Below are 27,500 nucleotides of genomic sequence, written 5' to 3' on the forward strand. Positions count from 1 at the left end.
AACACACCGAAATGGTGTGGGGTGGTGTACGAGGGAGCCGTGTGGGTGGGGGGCAGGGTATGTATTTCCCAGCGGAAGGGGTAGGTAGTGTCTGTCCCTAGGGAGGAGGAGGAGGAGGAAGGGAAGGGGGAGGAGGGGGGGGGAGGTGGTGAGCAGCTTTTACGGGATTTGCATTTTGAGAAGATAAACCTAAGGACGCGGGGATAAGCAGGAGCGAGGGAAATATCCCTAAAGGGAAATATGGTAAAACAAAATAGCTCTTTGTGGATTGGGAAGATTTCGTTCCGACTTTTTTTCCCTCCCATTTTTTTTAGTCTACCCTTAAAAAATGGCACACGAGGGTTCAAAAGGATTTTTTTTACCTGCCTTTAAAAAATATGGCGTATTCTTGACCTACTTTCCATTTGAATTAGAGTTCCATTTTTTTTTTTTTGACCGGTTTTAAGTATGGCTTGAAAAGAATGGATTTTAAATTCTCAAAAGTATTTAAACCACGCCCCTCTCACATCCACATTTTTCAATGAAAGACGTTAGGTTGTAGGGAGGGGTTTGGAAGGGGGGGTTGGGGTGGCTTGCTTAATCTCTAGCTACCTGCGCTTTATTTTTATTCTTTTTTTTATTAATTTTTTTCGGGGGAGGGGGCTGGGGGGGAAAGGAAAGCTGGGTGAAAAGAATCTATCAAAAAATAATTGTAGATAATATTTTAAATATAATATTTTCCTTCTACAAATGTTCAGCCATTTAATGAACATTGAAAAAAAATTTAATTTATTCAATGAACCTTGAAATTTTCTTTTATTTAATTAATGAACATTGAAAAACATTTAATTTATTTAATGAACCTTAAAAAATATATAATTTACTTAATGAACCTTCAAAATTTTTTATTAATTTAATGAACCTTCAAAAAGAATTTAATTTATTCAATGAACCTTCAAAAAATGTAATCTATTCAATGAACCTTCTAATTTTTTTTTCTTTCTTTTTTGAGAAAATCATCAGACCTCCCACATCTAAAATGAAGGTCACAGACTGAAAATGCTTTTTCCATCCTCCAAAAGACTCATAAAATTTCAATACGTGCAGCACATCCCTAACGGACTGACGGTAGGCCACGTGCCCTCTAGGATACGCACGCACGTGCAGACACGACCACCAGGTGCACGTCGCCACTTACTTATTTATAATGCTTGGGAAATGAAATACACACAACAGCTGCAAAGATTTCTATTAGGAATTCCTGCTCAATATGCACAGCGCAGATAACTTTTCTGTTTACCTTCAATTAATCCCGCTTCTGTCGAGAGAGAGAGAGAGAGAGAGAGAGGAGAGAGAGAGAGAGAGAGAGAGAGAGGCTCATATACTTTCTGTAACACATGGGGTATGGGGGGGTGATGTAGTTGTAGTATGCTTCCTATATCACAAGGAATATTTCTAATACTAAGGCCGATGGAATGGGCAATCAAATAACCTGGTCTGGTTTAGGTCTACTGGAAACTATTGAAAAAATAATAAAATCTAAATAGAAAACCGAAAATCAGCCCTTTTGAAAGACATATTATGACAGAGCCAACAATTTGGTTAATTATGTGACTTCACCAATACCTGGGTCAACGACTAATAAATGTAGGAAGATGAAGGGAAATACGAATCACAAAGGCACGAAAAGAATTCCAAAGCCTTGGGATATAACCAATCAGAAACTTGTATAAATGTTTGTTTAGTCAAAACCAAATAATTTGTTGCTGTTGTTGTTTGTGAAATAAATATGGGAACAAATGTATTTCCAACAAATCTATACCGAGAGCTTTCGGGAGTCTGTTCGGTTTTCTCCTTTTCAGTCTCCCTACTCCCCACCATCTCCACCACGGGATCGATCTCAGGAGGTCCCCTGGTGGTGATGCACAGGGGATTAACCTACAAGCTACCGAGATAATACACACACACACACACACACACACACACACATATATATTATATATATATTCTATACTATGTAAATGTAAATCAAAATAAGTCTATGTTGTTTGTTAATATACTATATATGCTACTTTGAAAGTTGACCACAGACTAAAAGCATAACCACTAGCCAAGGTTCTGTGACATATTCATTAACTCATCCAAGCACTGAGAGAGAGAGAGAGAGAGAGAGAGAGAGAGAGAGAGAGAGAGAGAAAAGAGAGAGAGAGAGAATACTATCGCTTAAATACCCAAATATACGTCAATTTCAACGATGCCTTTAAAGGATCCTCAACTAATTAACAGAATGGAAATCCCTTCCCCCGATAAACAATAATCCCATGGGACCAATTCTTAAAAGCAGAAAGACCTATTTATATTTCACCCTTCAGTCCACGCACGGAGAGAGAGAGAGAGAGAGAGAGAGAGAGAGAGAGAGAGAGAGAATCTACTTTCATCACCATAGAGACTTGGTCGAGAAACAAAGCGGTTGGAAAAATGTAATCCTAAAGTCTAGTATTTTAAGTATTTCTAAAACTGAGTAGATAAAGAAAAGAAAAAGAGAGAGAGAGAGAGAGAGAGAGAGAGAGAGAGAGAGAGAGAGAGAGACGTGATGGAAACATTGCAGCAGCAGCAGCAGCAGTGGTCTTGGGTAGGGGAGAGGGAATGGAGTGGGGGGCGGTTTACGGATAGGTTGTTGTAGGGCGGGGCGAGGGGGGGAATGGAGGGTTGATGAGAAATGTTGGGGAGGAGGGAAGGGAAGGGAAGGGAGAGGGGAGGGGGAGGGGTAGTGGTAAATGTTTGGACGTTCTCCGTAATCAGGCTCGCGGGTCCTTGTGATAAACGATCCGGCCCAACAAAGCCAAAACGTTTTTCCGCTCCGACAAAGAACGTCATCAGCCATTGAGGGAAAACGTCTATAAATATTTGCATGTCACGACAACCCATTCCCTCCCCCAGACCCCCTTCTTCCTCAACCCCCGTCCTTGCTCAGCTAACCAAAAACCTCCCCGCAGAACAGAAACCTGAATGGAACTGACACTCCAAATAACCCCAAACATGTATATATTTTCAACCCCCACCCAGCCATATACTTTCAACCCTATAGAACCTAACAACCACAAACAAACCTGTGTTTTCTTATACGCTGAGACGTTCAGCCCAATAGAGCTTTAACAACCCCGACCAAACATGTATCTACTTCGACGTTGAGATCTTCAACCCCACAGAACTTCACGAAAATCCTCGACAGCCCCGCGGAGTTTATTTCTAAATCCACACCATGAAAATTTACTTACGGACTTCAGACCCACATGACCTCATGAAAACCCCTGTAAACCCCGAGGCATTTACACCAACCCCAGGCTTCAAAGACTTCATCGAAGCACTTGTACCCCAAAAGACGTCAATTAAACCTCCTCCGCAGACCCCAACTCACTCTTTTCACAATTCCCCAATAGATCCTCACACTACTTTTTGAATAGAGGCAAATTAAATTTCATAAAAAGACAATTTATAAAAAAAAATATTAAAAGTTCACTTGCAAAAGGAAAAAATATTAAAAACTCACAAACAAACTCAGAACAATGGTTAAAAACTCACGAAAAATTAAAAACTAAAAAAAAGTTTTTAAAAAACTGAAAACACTTTAAAACCCACATACAAAAGCAATAAAAAAAACTCACTTAAAAAAAGAAAAACTCACTTTGAAAAAAATGAAAAACTCACTTTGTGAAAATGAAAAACTCACCAAAAATGTTAAAAATCACTTAAAAAACTCACTAAAAAACAACAGCAAGGACGATCAGAGCAACCGAAGCAACAAAGCAACGGAACAACGGATGGGGAACACTATCGGGGGGCCCGTTGATCAGAACAACAATAATGAGCGCGACGAGACCGCTTGCTCGCTGGCGCGCGCGCTCGCCAGCTGAAAAAGGGCTAAGTAAATGCAAGTATTAAATCCCTGATGTATTGTAAGTGCTAATTGGGATGCATATGGCAATAAGTTAAGGCCGCGATGCATCGCTGCTTTACGGCTCCCGTTGGTTTGGTCTCTCAATCTGCGCTTGGGGGTGGGTGGGGGGCGGGGGTGGGGGCGGGGGTGGGGGGGCTGTCGACGGAAGGTTTGGTTAATATGCTAATTCTAACAGGATGATGATAATGATGATCACGGTGATGATAAGGTGATAACGCTGAACACTTTGAATTATTATTATTATTATTATTATTATTAATTATTATTATTGATTATTATTTTATTAGTTATTATCACTGTGGGCAAGGGAAGTTTCCGGAACATTTTCTTAACAGATTATTCAAAAGAATTTAAATTGTGTCTATCTATTTATTTATCGATACCATCTATCTATCAATCTATATGGAGAGAGAGAGAGAGAGAGAGAGAGAGAGGAGAGAAGAGAGAGAGAGAGAGATCTATGTAACCAAGAGAGAAATCCACACAATCATAAAAAATAAAAAGACAGAGAGAGAGAGACAGAAATCTATGCAACCAGAGAGAAATACATACAATCACAAAAAAACAAATAAAAAAATAGAGAGAGAGAGAGAGAGAGAGAGAGAGAGAGAGAGAGAGAGAGAGAGCATAATCCACGAAATACCAATCACACACACAAAAAAAAAAAAAAAAAAATAAATAAATACATAAAATGACAAGAATCGAGCGAGCAGACTTAGCCTCCCCTCCTAGGAAACAATCTGGATATGGAATATGAATCCCATACACTATATGGGAGCAGGAGCAATTTCTATAATTGAATAAGGCAGCGTGTGTGCATTCATATAGTATATATACCCTGACGCGCGTCATCGCTCACATCATCGGAGAGAGAGAGAGAGAGAGAGAGAGAGAGAGAGAGAGAGGAGAGAGAGAGAGAGTCGTCGCCTTCTCCTCCTCCTCTTCGTCTTCCATCAGCGCGCACATAAATATGGAACGATCTATATTCGTACACGTACGGGACGAGGACGCGTCGCTCCCAAGGACACCTCGGTAATAAAAATACCGGCGGAATATCCCGGGGACGTTACCGCCCCCGTCAGACGTAGCTATTTTCGGGGCGTAAGAGGAAAAGAACAAAAAAATAATAAATAAATAAATAAGAAAAAAGCTAATGATAAAAAATAAAAAAAGGGGAAAATGAAGGATTAAATATATAATAGGGATAATCCCGAAGCAATATTTAAATAGAGAAGCAATTACTGAAAGTTGATGATGATGATGAAGACGATTAGCGTACAAGTAAAAAAATTCAAGGCCGTCAAACTATTACGAGTTTTTTCAATAAAAATTTGTTTTCAGATCTCTTAAAAAATGTCCCCTTGAAATTATCTCATCCAAATTAATTTTTATTATAAAATTTACAGTTATATTGCAGGAACGCAGCAATCTACAACCACTGTTCAGCAACGCTGAGCCTGGCCACTCCCTGGATAGGTGACCACCAAGGAACACCACACGCCACTGACATATAACCCCCAGCAACGATTATTGAAACTACCGACAGATCTTTGGCGTCCGGCGGGAATGGCAACTGGTCCCAGAAGCGGCACACAAACACAACACTCTTTCCCCCCACATGCATGAGATCATCTTCTGGAAGGGTGACCCCACGTTTTCACGGCGCCCTTAATATCCCATTGATAGTTCGAGCCGCATAAAACTCCCACTTATCATTCATCCTTGGAAATCCTGCCATGATCTTGCATATCTATCCCGTCTCTCTCTCTCTCTCTCTCTCTCTCTCTCTCTCTCTCTCTCTCTCTCTCTACAGGGGATGAAGAGCAGAAGACTTGGAATATGCATTCCATCTCTCTGCTCCAGTTGACAGTCGCTTTTTTCTCTTTCTTGAGAAGCAAGATTGACTAAATAAATATGTAAACAAGAAAATATATCAATAAAAACTTTTAAAAAACAATAAATACATACAAAAACATATATGTAGTATATGGATATATATATATATATATATATATATATATATATATATATATATATATATACATTATATATATATATACACACACATATATATACACGCTTTTTATTTGTAGTCTTCGTTCCTTGCAACTGAATGGAAAAAAAAATCAAAGGCTAAAATACATAAATAAATACATATGATTTTGATCTGTAGTCTTCGTATCTTAATTTTGAAATTCTTCTATTCTAAGACAACATTGATTTGATTTTCGTATCTTTTCTTCGTACCCCAAAAAAAAGAAGAAAAAAAAAGATGAACTAGAAGTGCCTTTTCAATTATAAAATACCTTTACGTCCTCCTCAGAGTTACACATCCTTAATTTTGCGAGTCTTTATTTCTCTCCGAGCCCCTAGAAAAGATATTAAAAACTTCTGAACATAAGAAAAATGAAATGTCCTCGACAATAAAGCAAACACTTCTCTGCTGACTGCAATTGCATTCACAAACACTCGGCACATCTTCAAATGTCCTCAACTATTTAAAGATGGAATCTTAAACTCCCTCTTCAATACATGAACAAATATGTTTTACAGTTAAATTCCAACAAAATCTAATTGTTGTTACTTTTTTTTTTAATTTCTCACTGAATTTTATAAATTCTTTTCTCCCGTTTAGCTACCAAAAATCCAAAAATCGTTTCATAAACTTAACGTAGCGCCTACAATGTTTTGTATATCTATATATATATATAGATATATCTATATATATATATATATATATATATAAATAATAGATATATATCTATATATAATATAGATAGTATATATATATATATAGATATATCTTATATATATATATAGATATATATATATATCTATATATATATATATAAGTATATATATATATTCTTTAATATAAGTATATCATGTATGTATTTATATTATCCTATATATGTATATATTATATATATATTTTATTTTTATATTGATATCTATATATATATATATATATATAGTATATATATATACTATATAGAATATATATCAGATATATTATATAGTATATAGATATAATATATATAGAGAATATATATATATATATTCTATATATATATATATATAGATATATATATATCTTATATTATATATATATATATTATTATACTATATATCTATATATCTATATCTATATAATGATATATATATATAGATATAGATATCCTATATGATATATATATATATATCTCTATATATATATATATATACATATATCTACTTATGTCATGTATATCTAATTCATATCTATGATATATATATATATATTATATATAATATATATATATAATATATTGAATATATATATATATATATATATATAATATTATATATATATAATATATATTATACATACACAATATATATGTAGGTATATATTCATATATATATAAATATATATATATATAAGATATATATATATATATATATATATAAACAAAAAAATGAGCAAATTAAAAAAAATCCTAATAAGATCATTTACGGTTACATATATACTAAAAATAAATTTCGCCAATTAGAAAAAAAATTCCGCATGAAATCATTTTTGTTGTATGCGTTCCAAACTTTTTTTTGATAAAAAATTAGTAATTACATGTTTTCGAAAAACAAATCATCCCTTAAAATCATTTCCGTTTGCCGTAAGAAAAAAAAACAATATAATTCTTTCCTTTGACATTGCCTTAAAAAAACAATATAGTACTTTCATTAGACAAAATAGAAGAAAATAAAAATAAATTTTTTCATTAGACAATAATAATCAGAGTAACTGAGTCGTGTCAATTTGTCGTGATAAATATCAACAAGAAGAAACTTACCTTCATGATGTCTTAAAATGATCACAAATACTGATCAGTCAACAGCACTAATACGTGACACAATTCTCTCTCTCTCTCTCTCTCTCTCTCTCTCTCTCTCTCTCTCTCTCTCTCTCTCTCTCTCTCACTTATCATATACTTACATCAATCTTGCCGCTCATGTTTTATGTATAATCGTAAAGCAAACGAGTAAACAACAATAATATATAAGAAGCTGCCTCTCTCTCTCTCTCTCTCTCTCTCTCTCTCTCTCTCTCTCTCTCTCTCTCTCTCTCTCTCACACACACACACACACACACATATACATCTTCACATCTTTTAAGTATAATCATAAAGCAGAGGGGTAAACAAGAATAATATACAGGAAGCTGCTTTCTCTCTCTCTCTCTCTCTCTCTCTCTCTCTCTCTCTCTCTCTCTCTCTCTCTCAAACACATCTTCACCTACCTGTCTTGAGTCTCAAGCGCTGTGGGGGGCTGATGGTACAGGGGTTCTGTAGGTCCCCCCTGTCTGTAATCCTCAGGCATCTTCTTGACGTCGTCTGGAAGAAGGAGAGAGAAAAAAAAAACATTAAAATTCAGATGCACACAAAGATGGAGCCGAAAGAGAACTGGATTTGTTTATTTGTTTATTTAATTTCTGTTTACTTTTAAGACTCTGCGTAAGTCTACTTAAGTCCTATTTGTTGACAATGTAACTTAATATACTTGGTTTAATACATAATTCAGGTATGAATAGATAGGAATAGAACATACACGAAAATAAAAAGCATTTATAGTTATATGAAGTTATTTACTTACAAAATGTACCCATGTATACACTGACACATTAAAATCAAATAAATATAAATATCCAGAGATCAAGTCCCATACCCCCAGCGTGTGGTTCTTATACTACCCTTGGGGTATGGATACCACACCCCCTTGTTAAGAACCCATGATGTGAATCAATAAATATTAATATTTTCACTGTTGTTTACTTTTTAAAAACCCTACCTCGATAATATGAGTTGCGACGATACAAACAAATCAATCAGTAATTGTTCTTTCCGAGTAAAGGCCAACGACACGGGTAAAATAACTCCCTTTTCTAGCCCAGGCCCGAATATTAGACGAAAGTACATATAGGTAAAAGTGTGAGACTCAACCACGAAGGAAACAACAGAACCTGTATGCTTTAAGAAGGGAGCCGTTTCAAAGGCCAAGCCCGACTACTACTACTACTAGTAGTAGTAGTAGTGAAGGGCATTGGGTTTACAACCTCTGGTAAGAAGAACGGGTAGAATTCCAAAGCTTTTTTTTTTTTTGAGAAAGGGATTTACGGTGGTGGGGGGTGGGGTGGGGGTGGGTGAGGTTGGACAGATAAGGAGGCAAGGATCACGTCACGTCCATCGAATATTCTAAAAAGGCTAATACGAAGAAGGCATCTGGCATTTTTTGGCGGTAACCAGGCCATGTACTGACCAAAGCCAATGTTGCTTACCTTGGCTGATCAGACAGAAAGGCGATATAGAGGACGCATTATTACTATTACTGTTATTATCATTATCAATATTATTATTAGCTTATTATTATTAGTTATTATTCTTATTATTCAGCAACAAAATACGAAAGTATTCATAGGATATCGTAGCGGAAGAACAAACAAGCAAATGACAAAAAAAAAATAGGTACATAAACAAATGCATAAATATTTACATGAACAACAACAACAAAATCCTTGTTGCACTTGTAAACATCTTGCCAAAACAATAAAGACAATAAAATTAAGATAAAGAATAAAAAGAAGGCGGCAAATATCCCAGAATAAGATGAGAAACAGATGGGGAAATATACATAGAAGGAATTACGAAAAAAAATTGATATACAAAAACTTGCAAAAGATGGGAAAATATACAAAGAAAGAAATGCAAAAGAAAACGAAAATTGATAAACAAAAACATCCGAGAATAAGAAGAGAAACGAAAGGACAAAAATGCAACGGAGAGAGAGAGAGAGAGAGAGAGAGAGAGAGAGAGAGAGAGAGAGAGAGAGAGAGAGGAAAAAAACGAGGATATATAATTTTTGGAAGGTTTTCTTCGGGAACACAAAAGTAGCAGGAAATGAAGAGGGAGAAAAAGCGAATGTCAAACGTGAGGGAAAAACGAATCCCTTCTAGAGGAAGCAGAAAGAATAGAAAAAAAAAGGAGATAAAAGTTCCAGAGAGAGATAAAAACCACATGATAAAACTTGAAGCAAAAAAAAAAAAAAAAAAAAAAAGGCACACACACAACACACAAACCATGACATACCAAAATGAAGCGGGTTAAAAATATAAAGTAAACTTTCATATAAGATAATTACAATACCAACAGTGATGTCTATAACAGAAAAAAGGGAGAAACAACAACGACATTAACGAAATTAAAGCTCCCCCAAAAACTGACGATAATATAAGAAAATGAAACTGAAAAAAAAAAAAAGTTCACTTAAGATAATTGGAACAACACCAACGATGGGAATAAAAACAATGACAGATTAAAAACCTTGAAGCCTCCCTCCAAAAATAATTTGACCATGATACATAGAAATAATAATGGAAAGAATTTTCACACAATTACAACGCCAGCGATGGAAAAAAACAATCCAGAAACAAAAACCAGATTAAAAAAACTCGAAGCAAAATAAATTTAACATAATATAAGAAAATAAAGAGGATTAGAAATAAAAAAGAAGGTTTTCATGTAAAATAAATACGGCAACGCCAACAGCTTTGAAAAAAAAAACGAGAGAAAAAGCAATGAAAAGTTGAAAAAAAACCTACTTAGTACGATACATGAAAATTACGCAGATTAAAATGAAAAAAATTTCACACTAGACAATTACAACATTAATAATACCGACAACAACAACAACGTCGACGGAAGTAGCACCCTGAGAATTAAAAAAAGAAAACTAGACATCAACACAAAAAAAACTCCGATAACCGGATTATCATACAAAAAAAATCAATCAAAACAATTACAACATCAATAACAAACGAGCAACAAAGCAGCAATGATGTAAACAAAAACACACACACCACACATATATATATACATATACATATATATGTATATACTATATATATATATATATATATATATATATATATATATAACTCTAAACAAGCGAATAAAACCAGTCGCCGTACTACACCTGAGTCGGCCACCAAAAACAACACTTCGACCAATCCACTTCCTCAAGAAAATTCAGACTCAGCCGCGCACCAGGAGAGAGAGAGAGAGAGAGAGAGAGAGAGAGAGAGAGAGAGAGAGAGAGAGAGAAGCAGATATTATGCGAGGATATAAAAGATACATATATGCATAAACCTGTATACATATACCTTTGCAAACAGTGCATCACGGGGAGAGAGAGAGAGAGAGAGAGAGAGAGAGAGAGAGAGAGAGAGAGAGAGAGAGAGAGAGAGAGAGAGGCAGATATTATGCGAGGATATACAAAATACATGTGTGCATAAACCTGTATACAACTGCCTATGCAAACAAGACGCATCTGAATACGTAAATTTAGACCCTCATGCATAAACACGGCAGACTTGCAAAGCGAAGTAAGCATGTCTCACTCGAGATAACAGTGAAGAGACGACTCCTTAAGAGAGCTAAGCTCTACGTGCTTTTTCTCTTTAAAGGGCGGGTGGTGGGTGGGGGGTGGGAGGGGGCGTAAACACGCAGCGCACCAGCGAGAGTAAATAAACAAACAGTTCGCTGACACGTAAACAGATGCAAATGTGTCTAGGGCGGTCCTTAAGTCTTTCTCGTGGAGATGAGAGGGTGAAAGACAAATGAAGAAATTATACAGATAAAGAAATATATGTTGTATATATATATATATATATATATATATATATATATATATATATATATATATATTTTACATATACATATAACCCACAGAAAAAACGACAATACACAGATAAAAAAAATGAAGAGTAAATAAAAAAAAGTTATTAAAACAGCAAATTAAGACATGAATAAAATTGTCAAATGTGATGAAGATGAAAATGAGAAAATGAACATAAACTCAAAGCTAAACACCAGTGAAAAGAGGTTATGGAAAATGAAAGTAACAGATACGGGTGGATTACGAAAATGAAGACGAAATGAGGAGAAAATTCAAACAAGGCATGATCCGACCTCCAGCTTACTCTGGATGCGTGCAAGATTTTTCATTTATGTAGAAGTTGTAAACATTATATTCCTAACTGTTAACGTAAATCAAAGCGTACTAAAATCTATGGTCAAATAGATCCTTGTTTCAACAAGAAAAATTAAAATAAATACTTTTTATTTTATTAGAAATCTTTTTTTGGGTACTGTTAAACATGCACATTATTTATTTTTTACATTTTCATTCTAATAAATAAATAATAAATATCCTATCCAAAAATTCCTGTATCTTAACTCAACGCGAAACACCTTTTTCAGACCTATTTATCCCTTCCATAGAAACACCTCCCAACCCCCCCCCCCCCCCCCCCCCCCCCCCCACCCACCCTCCCCCCCCCCCCCCCTCCAACCAACAACAAGAAGAACAACAACAAAGAAGTGTGTAGGATTACTCCCCGAGTAAGCGAGAAAATAAAGAGATTAATTTAGGCAGTGCGACTTAGAAGATAGAATTAAGGTAATGTCGGAAAGAAAAGAGGGTAAGGCGCAGTAAATAAATAAATAAAGAAAAAAAAAAAACTTGAATCAAGAAGTGTAAAATTAAACGTATAATATTAAACAAATGCATTAAGGGAAAATGTTGGAAAAGAATAGCATGTAGAATAAAAAGATTAATAAAGATTAAAAGAAACAAAACGGGAACAGTCGATATACTAAAAAAGAAGCGAAAAATAAAAATAAAAATTTTACAGAAAAATGAAAACGAAAACACGATGATTTTAGGATATTATGGTAGGGAAATTATGAATATATAACAGAAAACCAAAATAAAAAACTCTGTGAATCAATACTAAATATAAGAAAAAAAAACTTACAGAAATCTGTAAAAAGAATGAATGAAGGGTAAACATCTAAATCCAAAGGAGAAGGTGATAAAAAAACTGTAATCTAGCGAAAATTATTGGTAAGGAATCAAACGCTAAATATCCCTCTCCCCCCCACCCCAACCCCAACCTCCCCCCCCCCCCCACACACACACAAAAATAGCGAAAATTATTGGTAAGGAATCGAACGCTAAACATCCCTCCCCCCCAACTCAACAAAACTCCCCCCCACAAAAAAAATTAGGAAAAAAATTCAAGGAAAAAGAAAAAAAAAAATGGTGAATGAAAGCTAAATATCGTTCAGTGGCGTAACTCGAGGTTAAATGGTTTAATATTGCGCCGGGAAAAGTTCCGAGCCCTGAATAGAACAGGAATTAATATCCTCGGAGAAGAGAGAGAGAGAGAGAGAGAGAGAGAGAGAGAGAGAGAGAGAGGTTCGTCTGCTCCCATCCGCCAAAACGGAGAAGGGTTTTTGGGGGTGGGTACTATGATTAAAAAAATAAAAAAAATAAAATATTCTTAAAAAAATCTGAAAAAAAGACTTTTTCGTCCGCGCTGGGATGGGTGGGCGGGTGGGGGAGGAGGGGGTGTTTGGGTGGAGGGTTTGGAGGTGGGTGGACACTTTACAGTATAAAAATGACGGAGAAATTCTATGGATATTAAAAAAATGTCGTTCTTTTGAACCTCTGCGGCAAGGAACGGCCAACAGTGTTGCAGCAGAAAGGTGGACGCTATACACTTTAAAAAATGCTGGGAAATATTCAATAAATCTCTATAAAAAAAAAAAAACTGTTGTTCTTTTCATCCTGTGGCAGGAAACGGTTACCAACGGAGCAGGGGCGACGTTCAACAGCACACACCCTCCGCTGAAAACGATCTTCATCAACAAGACTTTGATATATTCGAAGCATCGTTCAAGAGTACGGTCAATTCACTGAAAACGACGTTCCAAAACAGTCAATGAACTCAAAAGCAGCGTTCAATAGCTGAGTCAATGTACTGAAAAGCATCGTTCAGTAACCCAGTTACTCAATTCGAAGCAACGTTCAGCAGCAGAGTAAATTCAATAGCAGCGTTCAGTAACCCAGTAGTCAATTCGAAGCGACGTTCAACAGCGCAATCAATGAACTCAAATGCAGCGTTCTGCAACCCAATCACTCAATTAGAAGCATCGTTCAACAGCACGGTCGACATACCGGAAAAACGTTTAGTGAAACAATATTCAAATCGAACCAGGAGTCCACAGCAGAAACCATAAATCAGGAACAAGAAGCAGCCTCCGGGTCAATAGATATGATCCTGTTCATACAGTAACGTAATTCAGAATAACAGAAAGATGGCTGCATTTGGATAACATCAACAGAAAACTTCATTTGGATAACATTAGCAGAAAACTGTATTTCGATAACAATACCAGAAAACTGCAATTGGAAAACATTAACAAAAAACTGCATTTGGATAACAACAGTCAATAAAAAAGAGCGAAGAGGTGCACGTAGCAATTAGCGGAGACGAAGCGGTAAAATCTACGGTGTTAACAACCACGATCTTGTGACGCCAGTTTGAGTAACCCGAAATCAATCCAATAAAACACAAAAATGTAAAAAAAAAAAAACAGACCAACAGATCGACATAATCTTGAAAACTGGCCCACAGGGCATCATTAACCTTCTTTGGAGTCGGAAAAATAATTCGGGGGCAGCCGAATAACTACCAATCTTTTCCAAGGATCGTCTCCAAGACCCGGAGGGTATTAAGTGGATTTTATTATATTCAAAATGGGTTGAGTCTTATATATTTTCTCAGAATATTTTCTTCAGAGAAAACTTAAAACGCACTTGCGACCAAATGATTTGTGAAATGAATCGGGGCATTGGTCAGTTATTAGTTTAATTTTTTTAAGAGTTTAAATATATTTTGGAGGTCTTCCAAACAAAAGCTGAGACAATTTCATGATTATTACAGTATCTATATATATATATATATATATATATATATATATATATATATATATACACACACACACACACACACACACACACATATATATATATATATATATATTATATATATATATATATATATATATATATTATATATATATATATATATATATATAGTGTGTGTGTGTGTGTGTGTAGTATATGCTCATGTATTGATATATGAATGTAATATTTACAAATATGGAAGTAGATATAAATGTATATATTATGTGTGTGTATATAAGTGTGTTACATATATATCTATATATATTATATAATATATATATATATATATATATATATATATATATAGTGAAATATACATTCGTATATCAATACATGAGCATATACTACACACACACACACACACACACACACATATATATATATATATATATATATATATATATATATATATATATATATATATATATATATATATATATACACACACAACCACCTAACAATAAGAGGTCTGACCAACAAACTCCAGAATTACCTTTTGATACAATAAGAAAAAAAAAAGTCTGTCAAAATCGATGGTGGTCAGACAACAGAAGATACAATTATCTTTACCCCGTAAAAAAAAACAAAAAAAAACAACAACTTCCGACGCACAAGTGAACCATACTACAAAGACGTCCAACAAGGAAGAAAAAAAAACTCATAGATTAAAGAAAAAACTGCCTTTTTAAAATGCGCGTAGCCCCCCCCCCAAAAAAAAAAAAAAAAAAAAAAAAAACACAGCACACAGCCCAAAACAAGCCCTTCCACCTTCCAGTCACGTGAGGGCTCACAAAACCGAAGTAAAACATGCAATATCACTTTATCAAAGAGCGAATGAATAAAACTGCCCAGACAAAACGAAAGCCATTTTATCGTATACCCAACAACCGCCACGCCAGTGTCAAACACACGCACACACAAACACCGACATACACACGACGACGGGGCTCTGGAGGAGGAGGAGGAGGAGGAGGAGGAGGAGGAGGAGGTAGAAGAGGAGAGGAAAGGAAAGGAAGGGGAGGAGGAGGAGAGAGGGAAGGGGGAATTCGTGCGCACGAGCTGACTCGCTCGCTCGCTCTCTCGCACACCTCCTAAAACCATTAATAAAAATAAAGAAGAGAAAACATCTCAGAAATTACACGGTTCACAACAAGAAATATTTTATCTTGTGGCGCCTCTGTCCATCGATCAATGCCATGTAGCTGGAAGGAAGCAACGATGGAAAGAACATAGAGTATTGGAGGAAGAGGGGGTGGGGAGCGGGGTAGGGGGAGGGGGAAATTGCTGGGTCTGGGAAGTAGGGGGGTGGTGGAAGTAAAAGAATTAAGAAAACGGAAAATGAGCAGAAATGAAAAATAGATCAGAATACCAAAAGTGGACACAGAGGATAATCCGTAAAAAAAAAAGTTCCAGTGCAGAAAGGAGGGCGGGGGGTGGGGGGGGGCGTGGGAAGGGGTGGGAGTAATAAAGAATGAAGAAGTGCAAAATGGAGTAATAGGGACAAATAGATCAGAATACCAGCAAGAGGAAACAGATAAAAAAAAGGGGGAAAATATTCAAGGAAAAGGGGGGGGGGGCAGGGGGGGGGGGAGCCGGTTGCGGGATCTGGGAAGGGGGTTGAGGTAGAGTAAAAGAATGAAGAAAATGAAAATGAGAAAAACGGAATAGATATGAATACCAGAAGACACAAAAAAATCCGTTAAAAAAAAACCTTTCTTTATTGACAGTCATAAGAATTGCATGAAATCAATCTTAATGAAAATTTTAACAAATAAAGGGGGGGATGAGTTTGCAAAATTCAATGGTGGGGAGGAAAGTAGCAAATGGAGGAAGAAATGGAAAATTAAATCTATAAAAAATCATAATTCCAGAAAAATAGAATCATGGGCAGTCACAAGAATTGCAAAAAATCAACATTCATGAAAATAATGTGAAAGTGAAAAAAAAAAAAAACAAAAAAAAAAGTATTTAGGGGTAGGGGTGGGAGGAAGGGGGGTTGTGGATTCGGGAGGGGGGAGAATAAATGGATAAAGAAAGGGAAAATTAAATAATACCCAGCAGAATAACAGAGGAAGACGCAGGAGAAAATACAGGGAAAGACAAGAATCAGGGAGCCACAAAAATTGCATAAGAAGAAATTTTACCAAAGTAAAAAAATGTAAAGTAAAAAAATAACGTAAAGATAAATTAAAGATAAGAGAGGAAAGGAACACAGCAAGTACAGCGTGAAAATATCAATCGCGAATGCGTGAGAATCAAATAAACAAAGTAAAAAACAAATCTATAAATCCAGATCAACCCATTAAAATATTAAAGAAAATAGAAAACAACAAAACCATTAAACAGAAATCACAAAGAGAAAGAGAAATCAAATGAATTAGAAACACAACAGCGAGAGAGAGAGGAGAGAGAGATGAGAGAGAGACGAGAGAGAGAGAGAAGAGAGAGAGAGAGAGAGAGAGAGAGAGAGACCGACCAAAACTCGCAAGAGAAGTATCCTTTTTATCTAAGTATTTTGTTCCAGGAGCCAAAGCCTGGAACAACCCGGCAGGCAACAGAAATGACTGAAATGATAAGTTCATTTAATTGGAATGCCAAACATAAAGGAAGCAGGGGGTGGGGGTGACGGGGGAGGATGAGATACCGCTAGGATGGAGGAGATACCTCCAGGAGGGTACAGGGTGGTGTGGGCTGGGGGTGGGGGTGGGGGTGGGGGAGATACCTCGAGAAAAGGAGGAAATGAAGCAAATGCATCATTACAATTGTCCTTTTGTTGCTGCTGGGAAGAAAAAAAATGTAACCCTATCCCCTCCCCTACGCACCAACCCTCTCTGTCTCTCTCTCTCTGTCTCTCTCTCTCTTGTTAGACACGATAACGTATTGCCCCCCCCCCTCTCTCTCTCTCTCTCTCTCTCTCTTCTCTCTCTCTCTCTGGGAACAATACTTAATTGGGCAAACAATGGATACTCATTGGATGCTCATAATACCAACTTGGAATCGAACGTAAATATGCCACGGGATTTAATGGTAATGGGTAACGATGGGGTATGGGGTTGGGGGGGCCGCTAGGGGTTGATAGGAAGTTAATGGAGTGGGATGAATGGGGGGAGGGGGTTAGGGAGTTAATGGAGTGGGACCGTGGTAGGGGGGCGGCAGCAGGGGTTATTTAACTTTTTAAAAAAATAAAATCAAGTTACCCTTAGCTAGAGTAGATGCTTTCATTGTCAAGTGTTTATGTAAATTACGTAAATAATAAAATCAAAATATTCTTATGAAATAAAAATAAAAATAATGCTAGTAGGCTGACCTTCCCTGTGAAAAGCGGGACGCCATATCTAAAAAACTAACCATAGTATCTTCTTGAAAATAATCTCATTATGTTTCCCACATCCAAATTACAGTATAACGCCTGCTTTGAACTAACCTACCCTAACTTAACCTAGGGGCTGGTGCAATACTAAAGTAGATTCACATCAACCGTGCATCTGATGTCTAGGCCAGTCCCTTACAACGCCCCTGATTGGCTGTTGATAAGCCAATCACAGGACTGGGAACTCTCAGTCTCTCTCGAGAGTTCACATAGGCCGGATGTATGGTCCACTTCTCCTGAGGGATATGTCTGTAAAAAGTATCCCTCAAGAGAAGTGGAACATACATCCTGCTTATGTGAACTCTCGAGAGAGACTGAGAATTTCCAGACCTGTGATTGGCTTATCAACAGCCAATCAGGAGCGTTGTAAGGGACTGGCCTAGACCTCAGATGCACGGTTGATGTGAATCTACTATAGTATAAATCTCAGGAATTTGCAACCCAGTTGAGTCTCACCACTCAGGATTGACAGACGTCATTTCGACCTCGTTGTTAAAGAGTAAGTTAAAAGGGCGATTTTGGCTGTGGGGAGCAACATCACGTGGTCAGTTTACTTGGAAATTAATTGTCATGAACATATTACAGGAGACGGTTTTCAACACTACAATTATTTTTTTTTAGAGAGGAAAAAAAGAAAAAAGTTTAAATCCTTTTGAATATACAACATCCAGGGCCACGAGTTTCGACAAAAAACTTTCGTGCTAAAAATAATAAAGACGAAAGGAAAGTAAAATATAAAATAAAATCATCAACAGAATAAAAAAAGAGAAAAGATGAATTAATGGAAAACATGAAATAAAATCATCAACAAATTAAAAAAAGTAAAAAATGAGCCAATAGAGTTTTCTATATAATGTATAATCAAGGCCACCGAAAACAGACCTATCTTTCGGTGGTCTCTGTATAATGCTGTATGAACCGCGGCCCATGAAACTTTAACCACGGCCCGGTGGTGGCCAGTCCTACAGCATTGCCAGAAGCACGATTATGGTTAAATTTAACCTTATATAAAATAAAGACTACTGAGGCTAGAGGGCTGTAATTTGGTACGTTTGATGATTGGAGGGTGGATGATCAACATACCAATTTGCAGCCCTCTAGCCTCAGTAGTTTTTCAGATCTGAGGGCGGAAACAAAAAGTCGGCATGATAGTTTCCGTTTACAGAAAACTAAAACGAGGAAAGGTTTAGAGTATAGACCAACGGTCTCCACTTTACACAATCAGTATTAGGGCAAGAAAAAAAAATCGCTCTTATACTACAAATTGTTTTTATCGATTAAGAGAACAGTTATGGAGAGAGTGAGTGTGATCGGCTAAGACAGAGACCGCTCTCTCTGACGAAGAATAACAGAGATTAGTTATGATCGAGTGCGTCTGCTTCTAGTCCGCGTCAATCATATGGTAATGGAGCACGTAGTTCTGACAGAGAGAGAGAGAGAGAGAGAGAGAGAGAGAGAGAGAGAGAACGCGCGTTTGGTGAAATTCTGTCTCGGGTCAATATATTACTTAACCAACCTAACAAGTATTTTTTTTTTTTAGATCATGTTAATATCTTTTCCTTTGAAATCGAATCCGCATCTGTACTGGACAGGCAAGAAAATGAGAGAGAGAGAGAGAGAGAGAGAGAGAGAGAAAGAAAATCTTTAAGTAAAATTACTTTTCAATATAACATAGCGTCATTTAACGTAAATTTAAATTTTTGATTGTTCATATATCAATGAAATGTGCATAGAAAATTTATGCAAATATGCTAGTCTCAGACCATGGTAAGAGAAGGGGTCGGGTGTTGTAGGTCGAGCTTTGTATATTTGGACTTGTTTCTCCAATAATAATAATAATAATAATAATAATAATAATAATAATAATAATAATAAATAATAATAATAAGAGGAGGAGGAAATACGCTATCCTTTACTAGCTACGTAAACCAACTCGAATTTGCGATATTTGGAGAGTCAACATCTTGAGTTTTTTTTTTTCTTTTTTTTTTTATAGGTCACATTTCCATGCTCTACTTTTATCGGGTAAACGTTGAAAGTTCTTGGCTCGAGCGCTGAAAGGCCTCGAATAGCTTTTTTTTTATTATTATTAATGCATATGATTCGCAAAAGAGTTCTGTTAATAATAATAATAATAATAATAAATGTACTACTATACAGACTTAACAACCTTTAACAGTACTCAGCTTGAATACTGAAAGGCTTTGAATAATAATTTTATTGTTACCGTGAAAACAATATAACTATAGCTACCGAAAAAAATTAAGATCGGTACATATTAATAAAACTGCAATGAATAAAAAAATGACCTTTGGAAATTGCATTGACAAGTAAAAAATAATTTGCACTTTCTTAGGCATGAAACCAAGTTTAGAAAATATATATATAAAAAATGTACTTGTCACTTACTCTTTTTAAATCATTTGTGTCATTTTCATGTATTTTATATTTTACATTTTTCCTTTTTGTCATTTTTTCTATTCCTTCTTTAGTTATATAAAATATTTTAAGCAGTCTGACCCAAGACCAAGAAGACAAAAACCACTACGGTAACATCTTATCGAAACTCGAGGGGAGACGAATTCCACTATAAAATATACACACAAAAGATTCCTGCCCCTATCAACTTACTAACTCACACACACACACCACCACCCCCACCCCCTTTTTCCTATCACTCTATTCCCTCCCCCCTACGCCCCCCCTCCCTCCCTCCCTCCGCCTCCTCCGTCCCCCAACCCTTTGGACATCAACAGAAGACTTTCAACACAAGACTTCGTGGCTATCAATTCTATACGTCCCCTTTCTCTCTCTCTCTCTCTCTCTCTCTCTCTCTCTCTCTCCTCTCCTCTTCTCCTTCCTCCTCCTCCTCCTTCGTACCCCAACTCCACCCTTAGGACATCAACAGAAGACGAGCTCCATTATAAAATAAAAGCATCAGGGGACTTCCTTGCTATCAATTCTATGTACGTCCCCCATTCTCTCTCTCTCTCTCTCTCTCGTCTCTTTTTTTTTTCTGCGGTGCTTCCGAACATCATCATCGTCATTTCCATCCGCCATTTAGCACGGGAGAGGACCTTCCTCCTCAATACGCTCCCATGATGGTGGTCTTCCCTTACATAAAACAATTTATAGCTTCTGTACGAACCCATATATATGGAAGAAGTGTCTTCTGATTTCCATATCTCACAGTACATCCAGAAGGAGGGGAGGGAGAGAGAGAGAGAGAGAGAGAGAGAGAGAGAGAGAGAGAGAGAGAGAGAGAGATTAGGTGGGGGAGGACAGGGTATTTCGATTTTCCAAAATTATGCAGACGTTAAAATGCCAGTAGACTTTCAGTAACAAATGAAAATTATTTCCTTATTAGTTTATAATGAGTTATATACGTTCTTATTCTTTCCACAAAATGCTGAATTTGGTAGAAGTCCCTCCTATACTCAATATTAGATTTAAATAAAATCTCTACCACACAGAGTACTACTCGTCCATTCTAAAATGGACCGTGTCATTAGGAGCATATTTAATTCATAAAAAACCCAAGAATTTTAGTTTAAACTCTAAAAAAATATAAAGACGAGGATAATTTTGGACACAATAGTATGACATCCTTAATCATGATCTTGGCTTTATTAATCTAGATTCGGTCATCCATAATACTCTTCGGTCTGCCATAATCTAGATTCCACCCTCCGTAATCCTGAATCAGTCATCCATAACATTGATTGATCCAGTATTCCATAATAGAGCTGTGGTGTTCCATAATATTTCTTTGGTCTTCCAAAATCTTGATTCGGTCTTCAATCATCTTGATTTGTTCCCACATCATCTTGATCAACTGTTCCATAAACTTGGTTCGGCTACCAATAGTCTTGATCCAGTCATAGGCAATCTTGACACGGTCGTCCATTATCTTGATCCAGTCGTCTATAATCTTGATTACGTCGTCCATAATCTTAGACTCGGTCGTCCATTACCTTGATCCAGCCGTTTATAATCTTTAATAGGTCACTCATTATCTTGATCCAGTCGTTTATAACCTTTAATAGGAAGTCCACTATCTTGATCAACCCATCAATAATCTTTAATCTGTCGTACATTATCTTGATCGAGTCGTACATAATCTTGATTCGTCGTCAATAATCCTGATTCCATCTTAATAATCTTTAATCGGTCGTCCATTACCTAGATCGAGTCGTCCATAATCTTGACTCGGTCGTCCATTATCCTGAACCAGTCGTCCATAATGCTGAATTCGTCGTATTTAATCTTGACATAGTCGTCCATAATCTTTAATCGGTCGTCCATTATCTTGACCCAGCCGTTCGTAATCTTGATTCGCCTTTTCTAACCATTACCATTTCCCCTTTTCATCTATAGTGCTGTTCTCTCTATGTAAGATTATCTTTTAGTCCTCATTCAAAGTATAATCGACCTTTCTTGAGAATGGATGACAAAGTCAAATTCACTGTGAACAATTACTTTTCCTCTTATTATTATTATTATTATTATTATTATTATTATTATTATTATTATTATTATTATTAAAAGAGAATTGGCCAGACAGGTTCCATGACCTCAATTCTTACCTGTCTCTTTATCTCAATTTTGCTCCATTTTCTCTTTCCACTATTTTTCTTCATCCTCTATTTCCCTCTAACTATTCAAATCCATCTGGCATTCAAACTATATAAAAAAAATAGGAATATAGAATATAGAGTTTAGGCAAAAGGCCAAGCACTGGGAGCTATGAGGTCATTCAGAGCTGGAAAGGAAACCGAGGGAAACCTTGCAGTTGCACTGAAAAATAATTGTTAGAGGAGGGTCGATAGCAGGATGGGCGAAAGATAATATGAATGGAGGTACAGTAAAAGGAATGAAAGGGGATGCAGCTAGGGGTTTAGTGCTGGGGTGCACTGATGGCACTACCCTCCTACTGGGGAATATAAAAAATAAATAAGCCAAGAGAGAACTCATTAACTGTTCAAAACTAACGAAGAAAGGATTCCAGTGACTTCAGGATTTCAAGACATTCTACTCTTCCAGTTTCTGGAAAAAAAAACAAGATTTTTCTGAAATGTTGCTGTTTCACCTCAACAACAAAAGGACGATCAACAAAGCTCTAGGAAAGAGAGACATGGAGAGTCCAGGGTTCCAGACATATGGGAAGAAAAAATTAATAAAATACAAGAAAAATACAAGATGTACAAAAATTACGAAAATGGGCGGGGTGGGATGTGTGGGGGAGTCTGGTACATGGTTCCAGACATAGAATAATAAAAGTACCAGTGGACTAGAAGACAAATCAATAAAATACGGAAATAAAAAGTTACGACAAGCAATGGATAAAACTTTCTATCCATTTGTACGTCAATCTCATTCGAAAGGATTTTCCAGAAATCAAGTAGTAGAAGAATGCTATCTCAATAATAATAATAATAATAATAATAATAATAATAATAATAATAATAATAATATAGTCTTTAAATGCAATAAATCTGGTTTGCACAGTTTGACTATTGAAGATTTTATCTCACGATTTAGTATTCACGTAATAAAATAATAATAATAATAATAATAATCATAAGCAAATAACTAAAAGATAATAATAAGTAATAATAATAATAATAATAATAATAACGCAAAAGGAGTCTTGAAAGAAAGAAATGGAATGCCATAATGGAGGCCAATGTCTACTGAATCCCAAAATAAACTCAAGCCTTAAAGAAAAACCCCAGGCGCCGAGACAGACTGGAGAGAGAGAGAGAGAGAGAGAGAGAGAGAGAGAGAGAGAGAGAGAGAGTCTGCCACTTGATTAATTAACTATCACTCTATGAAAACCGAGAGACAAATGCTTTAAGTATGCCGCCGACGCCATTAGTTACGAAAGCCGGCAATATTCCTCGGGAGGCAATGGAGGCTTCGGGGTGACCCTGGTGGTTGACTGAGGGGTTATGGGAGAGGGGGTGGTAGTAGTTTATCAGTTTATCACCCCCCTCTCTCCCCTCCCCCACCGTTATATCCTATAAAAGTCAATGGAAGTTTGGGCTTGTACCCTACCCCCTATCCCCACGGTAATACCACCTACGGCGTATCCTATGAAAGTTGATGGATGCTTAAGGGAAGGGGGGAGGAGGAGGGTTGGTGGGGGAGGAAGGGGCTTTGTATTCCCCCTTTAGTAGGAGTAGTACATCCCAAGAGTATACCGTATGGAAGTCAATGAAGACTTTAAGGGAAAGTAGGAGGGGATTCCTAGTATCCCAGAGAAGGACCTCAACTTCGTATCGTCTACAGGAGTCAATGAAGGCTGCAGGGGGTCCCCTTCCATGGAGGGGGCTAGTATCCCTCTCCTCCAGTTATAAAATCCTACTGTATACTCTTGGTCTTGGTAGTTTCCCACGGGTACATCCTATAGGATCCAATGGCGTCAAGGGGTCGTATCTCCCCGCCCCCACTTTTGGCAATCTATTTCCTTGAGGGAAAATATCTTAAGGAAGTCATTGGAGATGAGTAGGAGATGGGCATCGGTCTCCATCACCATTGCCCAAAATTCCTTCTTTTGTCCATTACGCCTTTCTTATTCATTTCCCAAATTCCCCCGCCTCCTTTGTACTCTCTCTCTCTCTCTCTCTCTCTCTCTCTCTCTCTCTCTCTCTCTCTCTCTCGACTTCCTTTTAAAGGATAACAGACCAATCTTCCACCCCATCCCTTAACCCCTTACGTACCAGAGGCCCCGGAGATGCAGACTTTTTTTTCTTTATTATTTATATCGTATGGGTAGATAAAGGATTTTCCAGAGGGGTGGGGCGGGGGGGGGGGGTGCGGGGGGGGGGGGGCCTCAAAGACCCCGTACGGTTATAGCCTATTTCGGGAAACGAGTTTATGGAAACTTATCGGTAGAAGGGATAAGTGCAATTTTAGTAATGGTAGAATAAAAAATAAAAAAAAGGTTTTTTTATTTTCAAAAGCTCTTAGCTCGGAACAACAGCCCCCCCGCCCCCCCACCTACCCACAACCTCACGATCAGACCCCCTCCCAACCCCCAACATACCCAACGAAGATAGGGTTGGCTTCTGGGTACAGGAAAGATTTCAGGATTAAAGCAAGAATGATTATTTTAATCGATTTTCAAAAACAATTATTTGTAATTTTTGGGAATAATTTACTTCATATATTCTATATAAAGGTTAACATGTCGAAGATTTCTTATCATAGCTATTAACACCACCACAACAGCAATAAATCAACAAAAATATCCTCATCAGTGTAAAAATGATTTGAAAAAATAAAGTCTGTTTGCACTCTTATCAGATGCCCCAAATTATTAAAACAAAAAAGGCACATGACCTGCATTTCACACCCTTAAATCACTAATACCATGAAGAAAAAAAAATAAAAATTATATTTATATCATTAAGTCACCAGCACCACCAAGATACTAAAAACAAAACCAAAAACCAAAAACCAAAAAAGGAAAACAAAAGCAAAATCTTGAATCGGGCAATTTAACGGTCCACAATTTCTCGATTAAAAGCCAATACCCTTCGCAGAAGCAACATGTTTATAGTTGGATCCACGTCTCTATAAAACTCCCACCACCAGCAGCAGCAAAACGCAACATTTTAAGATTTCACAAATTTACGGCCGACCTGATACGGAAAATCTGGGGGGATTACACGTTTAAATCGTTGAGGGGGGGAAAATCTTTGCCCGAGTCAATATTAATGGAAATATCGAAAACGGAGATAAAAATTGAAAAAGGTTTCCTTGTCTGTGAGACGACTCGGGACGGTTAAATATATATATATATATATATATATATATATATATATATATATATATATATAATTTAAGTATTAATTGTTTATATATTCGTGTATTTTCTATAGGTGTATGGAAGTTTCGGGCGAATGGGCCAATTACTGGTCTAACAGCTGATTCCCTAATTACAGTAAACGGCTTACTGAAGGCAAGGGTTATATATACATATATATCCACATTACATATAATATATATACAATATATATTTGATATTCATCACACGAACACACACACACACACACACACACACACACATATATATATATATATATATATATATATATATATATATATATGTATATATATATACACACACAAACACAACATGTCTTGTAACAACCAACAAATCACACACACACACACACACACTAGGCAACACAGCGTAATTACGCAGTCGCACGCAATCGAAAACAAAAGCCATAGGCAGCGTGACTTATCGTCCAGCAAAGTAATAAAACAATTGAGAAAAAAGAAAGAGAAAAAAAGAGAACGAGGAACTACAGAAGAATAGACTATTGTCAAAATCCTCCGAAAAGTTCGGGGAGAAAAATGCACAAACACACACACACATACACACTCACACACGCACACATACAAAGCCAGGGTTTTTAAAAATGGCTGGAGGATCTTTCCAATACTGCATTGTTTGGGTGATTCTCTCTCTTGAGAGGAATAAAGAAGTAAATATTGGACATTTTCTCTCTCTCTCTCTCTCTCTCTCTCTCTCTCTCTACGACTTTCTGTACATACTATAAGAGGGAAAACATGTATGATTCTATGAGGAAAAATATCGAGTGGATGTAGTATGTGTAAATATGTAGAAAAATATCAAATATATGTATATGGAAATATGTGGAAAAATATCACATGTATCATGCGTATATGAGGAAAAACATCAAGTGCGTGATTATGTATCTGAGGAAAAAAAATATTAAAACTCACTGAAGAATTAACAATCTATAGTTTTTATTTCCTTAAAAATATTCCATAAATAATGGAAATATATAGTTTTTCAGTTTCACATTTATTCTGCCACAACTTAAATTCTGCCACCAACATCGGCTATTTGGAGGAACAAATGTGTCATAAAGCTGGTGTGACACTTCTACTCTGCCACCAACATCGGCTATTTGGAGGAACAAATGTGTCATAAGCTTGTGTGACACCGCCTAAAATAAAACATACGTCTTCCATTCTGCCACCTTCATCGGCTATTTGGAGGTAACAAATGTGTCAGCAAGCTCTTGTGACACTTCTACTCTGCCACCAACATCGGCGATTTGGAGCAATGAAGGTGTCAGAAAGCTCGTGTGACACCACCACTGGCCACTTGGGGCAGCAAAGGTGTCGCACGACGCGACCTCGAGAGAACCAGCCAGCCAATGCGCATGCGCGCGAGCTCGCTTTGACAATACGAAGCGATGGATATAAATGAGAGAGAGAGAGAGAGAGAGAGAGAGAGAGAGAGAGAGAGAGAGAGAGAGAGGTCACGGAAGACGACGTGGGCGGCTGGCTAATCCCATTTTTGGG

At 36.7% G+C, this 27,500-nt stretch overlaps 1 protein-coding gene across 4 annotated transcripts in view; it reads right to left on the reverse strand.

Moving 5' to 3' along the window:
- The window catches only part of LOC135195770 (teneurin-m-like), an 823,709-nt gene that overhangs the window by 235,796 nt on the left and 560,413 nt on the right, over positions 1–27,500 (reverse strand). For all 4 annotated transcript variants that reach the window (XM_064222225.1, XM_064222226.1, XM_064222227.1 and 1 more), the window contains one exon: positions 8,214–8,307. In XM_064222225.1, coding sequence (XP_064078295.1) covers positions 8,214–8,307 — 94 coding nt within the window. The remainder of the gene's footprint in view (positions 1–8,213; positions 8,308–27,500) is intronic.

Source organism: Macrobrachium nipponense, chromosome 16, assembly GCF_015104395.2.
Source record: "Macrobrachium nipponense isolate FS-2020 chromosome 16, ASM1510439v2, whole genome shotgun sequence".
Taxonomy (NCBI): Eukaryota; Metazoa; Arthropoda; class Malacostraca; order Decapoda; family Palaemonidae; genus Macrobrachium; species Macrobrachium nipponense.